At 49.4% G+C, this 11,732-nt stretch overlaps 1 protein-coding gene across 1 annotated transcript; it reads left to right on the forward strand.

Annotated features, from left to right (window-relative positions):
- Window positions 1-3,422: 3,422 nt before the first annotated feature.
- ABHD16B (abhydrolase domain containing 16B) lies at window positions 3,423-4,769 on the forward strand. The gene has a single exon (XM_032766439.1). The coding sequence runs from the start codon at window positions 3,423-3,425 to the stop codon at window positions 4,767-4,769; it is 1,347 nt and encodes a 448-aa protein (XP_032622330.1).
- Window positions 4,770-11,732: the final 6,963 nt, after the last annotated feature.

An 11,732-nucleotide genomic window follows, 5' to 3' on the forward strand; every position in this document is an offset into this window, starting at 1 on the left:
TTTAGCGCTACTCCTCTCGTTTGGGAGGAGTTCCGAAATCGATTTAAGGAGGCGGTAAAATCGATATTAATGACGACGTCATGTGAACGGATACAGCGTTAAATCGGTATATCGGCCATTAAACCGATTTAAAGTCGCAGTGTAGACCTGGCCAAAGAGCTGACAAGAAGATGTGAGCTCAGCCCCAGGCCCCGCCCTCAGTCCATCTCTTCCCCCAAGTCCCCACACTCACTTCGCCGGAGTCGGTGCCTATGTTTGGAGGTCAGGAAATTGTTACAGTATTCACAAGCCTGGCAGGATTCTATTTAAACCGGCCAATTTCTGTGTCAACCTCCCTTTGAAAACTGATGGAAAAAAATACCCCATGGCTATGAATGGAAATGTGCAGCCATCAGATGGGTAAAACCATTGAAAGGCTGCAAAACAAAGTAAACTAAATCAAGACTAGCGCAACCCCCAGACAGAGGTTAGGGGTAGTATGCAGGAGAGTTATGAGCAGACAGGCTGGTGACAGAGAGAGGGGCCGGCGGACGCTTTTTCCAGCAGAAGCAATCTTGTTTGCAGCCGAGAACCACTGAAAAATTTGTCTTGGACACAGGGCTAAAAATAGTTGTGATAATCAAGGAGAAATTAGGGCCAACACCTGCAAAGTTGGCAGACTAAAGTTAGACTCCTGAATTGCCCGTCAATAAAGGTGGCCTGGTTTTCTGAGGTACAGGAGCACTTGCTGAGGGGAGGAGCCTCTATCTGGTTTTTGGAGGCTGACTTCAGTCGCCCTGATTTGAAAGTACCCCTCATGAGTGCCAATATTATCCACGACAAATGAAATAAGAACAGAATTCTGCCAAGGGCTTGGTAGTTAGCAAAGGAAAACATAAGCTACTGAAAAATCTCCTGGGGCTGGGAAAACACAGGCCTGTGCTGGGAAGTTATTGAATCTTTCCATGGAAGAGACGGTTTCACCGAGGGAACTTCCCCTGCTTCTTGCTGTTCCCCAGGGAGGTGTGAGGGTGGTTTTTGGTGTCTTCCTTGGGCATGGTTTGGAATGGGTGTGAGGTCTCAGTAGGGCCCTGCATATTCAGGGCAATGCAGGTGCTTCTGAACCTGGGGATACTGCATTTGCATGAGTCACAAACTGGAGATCAGATAGAAACTGGGCAAGACCCAGTCGCCTGCTGCACAGAGACATCCCTCTTAGGGAGCCAGTAACCCACAAATCCTGCTGCAGGAAGGTTTGCCATGTTTCACCTGACCTCAGACACTGGAGCTACTCTTTGTTTTATAGCCCCCTGTCCCTCCCAGTGCACCCCTTTGCAACCCAGATGGAATCGCAAGGGTCCCCATCAATGATCCCCTACATTATTCCCCATCCCCCCATGAGGACCCATGTCTCAGGCAATACTGTCTGATGGAGGAAGCTGTAAGCCACCCTGTGTTGGCTCAGGGTTAGCTCCTTCCCTCCCCCGTTGTTCTGGGCCCACTTAATGATCCTGCTCTTCCCCCATGCTGAGTGCTGAAAGAGGAACCGTGACCCCCAGCTGTCTGCCCAGTGGTGCTTGGGGTTATTTTAGGTTTTGAGAAAAGAGGAAGATTGTGTCTGGTGAGCGGCTGTTTTGAGGAGTAGGAAGGCGATACCCTTGCAGTGGAGTGGTGAGGGGTGTCAGAAGGTCTGAGAAAGAGGAACGCCTCTTGCAGTCACAGAGGCACTTCCCTCTTGGCTTCTGCCTGAAAGGTACAGAGGCTACAGCCTACCGGAATGAAGCAGAGAGAAGTTCAGGCGCTAAACAAAGAAAAGAGGATCTGGCTCACCTGATGCACAAGTGGGGTTTTCCAGCCAGTAAAACCTGTGACTTCCCAATAGATCCAGCTCATGTCGTCTCTGCTCAATGTGAAGGCTCTTAACCCGGGGTGATACAATGATCTAAGCATCAGGCAAGAAATGCCTAGAACCTTTAGCATCTCTGGTTGAATGCCGAGTATGAGTCTCTCCCTCCTCCAAAGGGAATTAAATTGAGTACCAGGCTGGATGAGCAATTAAAAACCCAGTTCCTGTTTGTTCACTGTGACCTTTAAAGATATCAAGGTTTTGAAGAGTGGGGTTTGCTCCCTGTCCTTGGGCAAAATGTTTCCTCCCCCTCCCTAGCATGCTGTGTGCTGGCTGCTACCCACCACCCCAGAGAGGGCTGCATTCCAGGGGCACTTCCTGAACATAGGGCCTGATCTTGAGAGATGCCAAGCGTTGATTCCAGTAGGAATTGGGGATGATCCGTATATCTGAGGATCATGCCCTTTATCTGAGCACAAATAACAAGGTAGTTTCAAAATGTGATGCTTTCTTTTCTTTTCTTTCTTTTCTTTTGACATCACAGCAGCAGGCACCCAAGCAGCTATGAGGAGCGGGGAACAATAAACGTGTTTTAAAAAATCCATTTTTAACTTTACTTCTGTTTTCCTGTTGAGTCTAATAATGCCTTCCTTACTGATGCACAGAGGTACATGGGGTTCTGTGCAGCAGCATTACATAGGTTACAGAAAGTGAATGCTCTCTTACACTCAATGGGGTTATTGGAGATCAAAGAAAGGGGTATGGTTTGTAAATATAATGGGCTTCTTTTGTCATTAAAACTGTCTCTGATCTGCCAGGAATGTGCCAGGAGCAGCTGTTCGGCAGTGAGGGGCAGTTTTGCAGTTTGTTGTGATAGATAGATAGATAGATAGATAGATAGATAGATAGATAGATAGATAGATAGATAAAGGGGGTGTATAGGGATAGATAGATAGATAAAGGGGGTGTATAGGAATAGATAGATCGATAAAGGGGGTATATAGGGATAGATAGATAGATAAAGGGGGTGTATAGGGATAGATAGACAGATAGATAGATAGATAGATAAAGGGGGTGTATAGGGATAGATAGACAGATAGATAGATAGATAAAGGAGGTGTATAGGAATAGATAGATGATAGATAGATAGATAATCTCCCGTATAGTAACTCTCGCGTATCCACACCTCACATGGTAGTTCCTTTAGAAGACACCTAGTGGTGCTCAGTGAAAACTGCACCCTGGTTTGCCGGTTGCTAGCTGACCCTAGCACTCAGTGAAGTGCTTGCTCATAATAGAAACTGACCCCACTCATTATTACGCTGCTTTGATTACCTGGCCTGTGGAGACCATGGAGGAAGTGCCCTGTGCATTTCTCAGGGACATTGCTGGGCTTACATCAGCTTAAAGGGGTACGTCATGGTGGAAGGGTTGTAACCCAGCTAATTAACCTGAAGCTGCTGCTGAGATCTGCTGAGGAACCTCTCCAATGGAGGCCCTCGGCAGCAACTTGTCCTGTGATTTCTAGCTTTCTGGGAGTGCCTCTCCTTGTGCCCTTTCTATTTCCTTCTTGCATGAATGAGGTCCTCAGCTCCCCATGTGCATTATATGCTTCACTAAAGCTCTTGGCCATGTGTTTAAAACATATTTGATGGCCAGTTACAACTTTGAGTTCAGGAGCTGGCCTGTGGACTTCCGATGGGATGAGGCAGGCGGCAAGGACAGCAGCCCTGCCCATCGGGCTGCATCCCAGACCACAGCCAGAGAGGGTCTGCTGAAATCAGCTCCGCACGGAGGGCCTAGGATCACCCAATGTAACTACCTCCGCAAGATGAAGCAGTTGCCTGGCCAGCTGGTCTGTTATATGGTGGCTCACTCCTTAGGCCGGTGGCTGCTTTACCCAGGCTCCCTGTACCTCATGCAGAAAGCCCTGCTGCCTTTACTGGTGAAGGGGCAGGCTCGCCTGCTGGAGGAGTTTCATGGGAAGCGGGCCAAGCTGGTGGCTCGCGATGGGAACAAGATCGACACCATGTTTGTGGACAGGAGAAAGAGCTCGGGGATGGAGGAGGAGCAGCGAGGGAAGCAGCTGGTGATCTGCTGTGAGGGAAATGTTGGTTTCTATGAAGTGGGGTGTTTCTCCACCCCACTGGAGGCTGGCTACTCAGCCCTGGGGTGGAACCACCCTGGCTATGCTGGGAGCACAGGCCTGCCCTTCCCACAGAATGATGCCAATGCTGTAGATGTGGTGATCCAGTATGCCATCTGCCGCCTGGGTTTCCAGTTGCAAGACATCATCCTCTATGGCTGGTCCCTGGGGGGCTACACAGCCACCTGGGCCGCCAAGACCTACCTGGGGCTGGGGGCCCTAGTGCTGGATGCCACCTTCGACGACCTGCTCCCCCTGGCCCTAAAGGTCATGCCCAAGAGCTGGAACAAGCTGGTGGTCCAGACGGTGCGACAGCATTTCAACCTCAATGTGGCCGAGCAGCTCTGCAGCTACCCGGGGCCGGTGCTGCTGATCCGGAGGACTGAGGATGAAGTCACCACCACCCGCATCAGTGCCGTGAACCAGCTCGCTGACATCAGGTCCAACAGAGGCAATGAGCTGCTCCTGCAGCTGCTGAAGTACCGCTATCCCGAGCTCACATCCTGGGAAGGGGAGGCGGCCATCCGTCAGTGGCTGCGAGCCTCCAACCCAAGGCAGGAAGAGGCCGTCTGCAGACGCTTCGAGGTGGATGATGACTGGTGTGTCAGCAAGTTGCAAGCCTACAAATCCCATCTCGGAGGTGAAGACAGCTTCCCCTGGAGGGTCGGGAAGGATGTGACCCCCAGGAGAAGGCAGCAGCTGGCCTTGTTTCTGGCCAGGAAGCACATGAAGAATGTGGAGGCCACACACTGGTCTCTCTTACTGCCCAATGAGTTCCAGATGCCCTGGAAGCTGTAGCTGGGGAGCGGTGGGGAGATTATCCCAAGAGAGAGAAAGGCAGAGGCCAGGATTTAACAAGCCGGGTTTCCCTCTTCAATATGCTCATTGTGTGCGTTTTCAATCATTCCCAGCTGAGTGCCCAGTAAAGGTGAAATGACAAGCTCTGCAGGCTTCAAGGGGCTTTATTTCACCCAGGGGAGAGTGGATGGATGCAAAATAAAGTGGGTCAAAGATTACACAACATGGAAAATGATTAGCAAATAGTAGCAGGTCTCTAGGAACGTGTCACAGGCCAGGGAGGAGAAGCTGACTGGTTTTTCACCCTGTCCACCTACCCACCTTGTCCACCTCCAGCCCTCTCGGCTGCTGCCCTGCAGCAGGGCATTGTTGAGCATGGAGCTGTGACTCACAGACCTGAGAAGTGGGATTGTGACATCACTGTGCTAAGTAGTGGGACTGGGACAGCAGTGGTGAATTACCTCACCCACTCTGTCGTCCATCTGCCATTCCCCTGCTGGTCCCTTCTCCCAGTGGGCATGTGGGCTCCTGGGAGTGAGACAGCAGAGATACACCATCACCCCACCTTTCTTCTTCTCCTCGCCTTCTCATTTGCATGCTGCAATCTCATTGGGTGAGTCAACAGACGCGCAGGCGGACCAGCTCTGGCGCTTAGACATAGATCACAAGGTGTGAGAGGTCTACGCTGTATGGGACACCCATCGTGTTGGAATATTTTGCAGCTAATTGTCGCATTGCATTTGACACCAGTCAACATTTACTATAGATGGGAAAAAGACGAGTTTGTCCTCACACTAGGGCCTGTCATTCGCTTAACGGCTCCTGCAACATTGGTGTGGGACAGTGGGAGGTGTTTGCGGGTGGTGGGAGGTGGCAAGTTTTAAAGCCTTGATATATGGGGTGAGTTTCAGTGCTCAGCACAGGGCTCTCGGCAAGAGGAGCAAGAGCGCTGATCTCGGGGGATTAGAGAATCTCTGTAGGGAGAGGAGTGGATGATCTCTCTGGGGAGAGATGGGGAGAACTGGGGCTCTCTAAGGAATGGGATGAAGGTCTCAGGGAGGTGGGGGGAGGATTTAGCTTTTTAACACCAGACAGGGTGACATCAAAAGTCATGTTCATGTAAAACTGCTCAGTATTGCTAGACATAACTGATGGGACACCCCAGGCACGACCAACACCCTGACAGCCTCTGCAGGGCCTGAGGGAGGGGGTGAGTATAAGAGGCACCTTATGGGGGCTGCTGCTGTCACAAAGGACATGGTGAGTCTCCATGGGGGTTGACTGGCCTCCAACGGGAGCCGGTGGCGTAGAGGCAGCTAGGTTGCCAGAGGGGAGAGCAGGGTGGACCGAGAGCAGCCTGCCACATCTTTGCCCTCACTGCAGGAATCTCGTGCTGCAGCCAGCGAGTGGGTATAGGCAGTGGGCAGCTCCTTGGAACCCACCAACCCATCTTGCTGCCTTTGCTGGGGGAGCAAGAGCTACTCATGTGGGGAATCACACCCTTGCCCCCACTGGGCAGTAGCAGGCAGCTGCAGTTGCTTGCCCCGACCAGGAGCAGCAGACGTGGTAAGTGTCCGAGAGATGGGGGCTTTGGATGGAAGAGGGCAGGGACACTAGAGACCCGTGGGTGGAGCAGAAGGGAAGCAGCACTGGAAGGCAGGGTAAAGAGATGTGACTTGGGTTGGAGAGGGCATTTGGGGCTCCTGGCTGGAGGGCAGGGTGTGGGGAAGTCTGTAGGGGAGAAAGGATTGGGCACAGACGGCCTTGGTGGCAAGAACTGCTGAGTTCCGCTCCTAGTGCTGGGCAAATTACTTAGGGCCAAGTCCTGTGGCCCAAATAGAGACTTCAGCAGGTCCACAATGCAGCAAACATGAACTCTGCAGATCTCCCAGCCAAACCATCCCCTGGGGGAAAGGGACAGAACCCTTAGTGGTGGCTGGGGAGTGGCTCTGCTGCCTTGATGGGGAAATTCTGATCTCCCCAGCATGGAACCCCTTCCCCTGGACTGTGCGCTAGTGAGAAGATATGACCATCCACCGCTGTGTGCCTCAGTTTCCCCATCTCAGGTGGGGATAATAATACTTGCTCCCCCACCTCATGCTGGTGTTTTAGAGATGTTGAGTTAATTGTTAGATGCTTCGGAAACGTGAAGTGCTAGGCAACAGTGATATGGCCCTATCAGCGACACGACTTGCTCTATTTGCTTTTATGAGGGCAGGCCAGGATGGCTTTACAGGTCCCTTATCAGGCCCTCGCCCTTTCCAGCAGAGGGGGAAGGATAGGGGAGAGTGGTGAGTGGGCAGTGAAATCTAGATCAGGGTTTTCTTTTAGAGGGGTGCTAAGCCCAATTCATTTCTGATTCCAAGGGACTCAACAGACTAGAGGGAGTCTGTCTGAGTGCAGAACAGATGCGGAGAAATGACAGACTGGAAAGGTTTGTGCCCACCTGGAATGGATTCTGGGTCTGTCCCATGTTCCGGAAGCAGCTGGTGCCAACAGGAGCCTGAGCCCTGGGCAAACACTGGCTTCTGATTTCAGAGACGGGCAGCAGGTGGCAGAAGCAGCAGCAGCAGCAGTGCACATGTACTCCTAGGGCTGTGGGTTTCATTTGCTGCTGCTAGTGCAGCTAGAAAACACACAGGTCTCACATCTGATGAAGAAGGAAGTTTTGTGGCTAGACTCTTGCTGAGCAGGGCTGGCATAAGGTGCACTGCCCCGCGGTGCCCCCTGCTTTCTCTAGACATGTAGCAGGCCCATGGGAACGTGGGCTCGATTTCACCTGCCTTTCAGAAAGCAGTGGGACGTTCCCTTTGCCCTTCAAGGCTTGCCTCCCCTCTTCTCCCTCTCTTCATTCCCAGGTGCTCTTGTAGCACACTGCACGGTTGGGAAGCAATGTGTGTGCATGTGTGTGTCGGGGATTAGATGTGTGGAAAGGGAGAGTACATGCTGCTCCTGTGGGGGCGTAGGAATAAATCTATCAATTATACATGCTCTGCTCATGGCCCCATGCACAGGGAACTGAAAGACAACAGGGTCCAGACTTGATGCAAATGTCATAGTTTGCTGTTGAATAACAGAAAAGACGACAAACCCACACAGATGACAAGTGCCACAGCAGTGAAAAGGGAACTCCCGGATAGTATGTAGCGAGCTGGTCTGTAGTGGCGAGAGTGAGCTAAATGCTTCTGCAAAGGGTTGTCTGGAAGTTTAGAAATGAACACATCCCAAAGGGGAGGCACGCACACTGCACAGTGCTCGCTGCCCTGTGTCCTGGGTGCTGCTGGGGTAAACTCTGCTCTTAGGAACCAGCTTTAAAGGGACCCTGTCAGGTTATGTGGTTACAGCTCTAGCTATCAATATCAATATCCATCCCAACTGTGGAGGTGAGCCAGACAGCAAAGCCATGGGATACACTGTAGTTACCAGGCAACTTGGCTGGGTCCCCTGCACTCTGCCCGCAAATTCATTTCCAGCCTATCTAGCAGCTTTGGATAGACAACATTTCAAATACAACAAATCAGCCTGGCACAGAAATGGTTTCTTCCTCCCCCTAGATGTGGAGTTGCACCTTCCCTCCCTCAAAACTTCACCATCTAGTGGGGCAGAACAGGGACTAATTAGTGCAGCACCAGCACCATTTAAGACCCAATGTCTTGAGATCCAGCAAAACTGGAAACAGAAGCTTTATATCGTTGGGAGAGAGTCCCAGCTTCCCAATGGGGGACACACAGCTCTTGCTCCTACCTCTGGTAGGTCTGAAGATATTGGACTTTAAAATCATATATTTATGTACACCAAAGCTATCTGAGGCTATGGTAGGATGCTTTATGGCTCCTCCTGAGCCTTGTACATGTGTGTTCATGTGGCCAGATTTTCAAAAGAGCTCAGTTCCTGACTAGGCACCTCAATAAAGTGGCCAAATTTTCAATAGGGCTCAGCACTCAGTGACCCCCTCCCATTGTTTTCATTGGGAGCTTTTGGGTGCTGGGCTGTTTTAAAATTTGGACCGTAGTAACTCAGGCACATACCTACATCGATGGAGGGATGCAAAAAAATAGTCCCAATACAAAATGTTAAGCTCCCTTAAACATTTTTATAGCAAGTTTTCTGTAAACTAACTGGCATGTACATGATATGTGATTATGTGGCATAATGGAGTTTTGGGCACACATTTGGGATGACCTTCATAAATTCTTGGCAACCTTTGAGCATTGGCCTGCTAAACCCAGGGTTGTGAGTTCAATCCTTGAGTGGGTCACTTAGAGATCTGGGGATTGGTCCTGCTTTGAGCAGGGGGTTGGACTAGATGATCTCCTGAGGTCCCTTCCAACCCTAATAATCTTTGATCTCTATGACCTCTTGTGAATAACAGGGTTATTACAAACTCATTCTGAGAAAACTTTTATACTCCGCTGCACCATACTGTAGTCTTGCATGTGTTACTATTGGAAATAATTTTGGAGAACAAACACACTTTCCATCTTTTCTATTTGTTTGCCTTTTTACATGTGCCTTATCTTGGGCAATGAAAATAGACTAACGGCAGAAAATCAGAAAGTGAAACTGACTAAAAACAAAACTACAACTGACTAGATATTTCAACAAACCAAACTGCAAAATAAAGAAAAATGCAACCGACTAGGCTTTTCCTGATCACCTTTCGACTGTTATCAGGCTCTTTTCAGCAAAGCAGAAACTGACTGAGGCACTGATCCTGCAAACACTTGGGCACATATTCAAGTTTAAGCTGCTGAGCAATCCTATGGAAATCGAAGTTAAACATATGCAGGGTTGCAGGTTTGCAGCCTAGTGCTGCCAACAGCATAAAGGGAACAGGGTGAAAATAGAGAAGAGTGTTCTTTTCCTGCTAACTTCTTTCAGTTATCAGCAAAGTGGCGTTACTTCTAACCAGAATAGAGTATTTTTAGATAGAAGTGGGATTTTCACGGCAATGATGCCTCTTTAATGTTTGGGAAGAGCACTGACATGCTCAGCTGGAAAGTTCTATAAGTATTATTATCATTTATTACTAATAAAGCCATTCTTTTTAACAAAACCTAAATGTCTGACCTGGCAGTGGCCTCTTGGTATGATATAGAAGAGCATGTTGCTATATATTCTGTGCTCTGCTTCTCGGTAACTGGGGTATTTCCTACATATAGAGTCTCTGCATATGTCACACACAAATGCACAAACAAATATAGAGCAAAACCCTCATTTTTCAGAGAGATTTTTTTCTCTTGTTGGATGTTTGTGTGTCCTTAAGACATGGAGGGTTAGCAAAGGGATCTGCATATCTTAGGGAGGTCCTGATCACTATGGGAGTTCTAAATCCTCTGGCAACTAATGGGCAGGAGACTGGAAATGTTTCATTGTGTATTAATGAGCCCTCCTGAGAGTTCATTCCCTCTTGGGAAGGAAACGTAGAATTCCCCTTGGCAGAAAAGAAGTTTGTCTCCTTGCGGTCACATGGTATGGAAGCCATATGGTTGCTGACAGCAGAGTTGTCTTGAAATGACCTTTGTGGTCCTGCATAAAGGCTGATAATGAAGGCACAAGATGTGAAGCTGACAGCCAGATGTGGGTTCTCCTTGTGGCAAGTGAAGTCCTAGATGAAGAGAGCTTTGCTATTTTCTGCTGTGCTGGGTATGACTCCTTTGTGAAGAAAACAGGAGTACTTGTGGCACCTTAGAGATTAACAAATTTATTTGAGCATAAGCTTTCATGGGCTACAGCCCACTTCATCGGATGCATAGAATGGAACATATAAGAGTATATATACATATACAGAGAAGATGCCATACCAGCTCTAAGAGGCTAATTAATTAAGATGACCTGTTATCAGCAGGAAAAAACTTTTGTAGTGATAATCAAGATGGTCAATTACAGACAGTTGATGAGAGGTGTAAGGATAGTTATCATATGGAAAAAGATTCAAGTAGTGTAACGACTCAGCCATTCCCAGTCTCTATTCAAGCCAGAGTTAATGGTGTCTAATTTGCAAATCAATTCAAGCTCAGCAGTTTCTCGCTGGAGTCTGTTTTTGAAGCCTTTCTGTTGTAGAATTGCCACCTTCAGGTCTGAGTGGCCAGAGAGGTTGAAGTGTTCTCCTACTGGTTTTTGAGTGTCATGATTCCTGATCTCAGATTTGTGTCCATTTATTCTTTTGCATAGAGACTGTTCAGTCTGGCCAATGTACATGGCAGAGGGGCATGGCTGGCACATGATGGGATACATCACATTAGTAGATGTGCAGGTGAATGAGCCCCTGATGGTATGGCTGATGTGATTAAGTCCAGTGATGGTGTCACTTGAATAGATATGTGGACAGAGTTGGCATTGGGCTTTGTTGCAAGGATAGGTTCCTGGGTTAGTGTTTTTGTTGTGTGGTTGCTGCTGAGTATTTGCTTCAGGTTGGGGGCTGTCTGTAAGCAAGGACTGGTCTGCCTCCCAAGATCTGTGAGAGTGAGGGATCATCCTTCAGGATAGGTTGTAAATCTTTGATGATGTGCTGGAGAGGTTTTAGTTGGGGGCTGAAGGTGAGGGGTAGTGGCATCATGTTATTTTCTTTGTTGGGCCTGTCCTGTAGTAGGTGACTTCTGCAGGAGCGGCGCCAGGGTTTTTGGCGCCCTAGGCGGGGGTCCTTCCACGCTCCCAGTCGTTGGCGCCAATTCTGCGGCGGGGGTGGGGGTCCTTCCGCACTCTCGGTCTTTGGGGCACTTCAGTGGTAGGTCCTGGAGTAAGTGAAGGACCCGCCGCAGAATTGCTGCCACCGACCCAAGCGCGGAAGGACCCCCTGCCGCCGAATTGCCGCCAAGGGCGCCAAGATTCCCAAATGCTGGTGCCCTAGGCGACCACCTATGTTGCCTAAATGGAAGCGCCGGCCCTGGACTTCTGGGTACTCTTCTGGCTCTGTCAATCTGTTTTTTCACTGTATTGTAGTTTTTCGGATGGTGGAAGAAG

Source organism: Chelonoidis abingdonii, chromosome 14, assembly GCF_003597395.2.
Source record: "Chelonoidis abingdonii isolate Lonesome George chromosome 14, CheloAbing_2.0, whole genome shotgun sequence".
NCBI lineage: Eukaryota > Metazoa > Chordata > Testudines > Testudinidae > Chelonoidis > Chelonoidis abingdonii.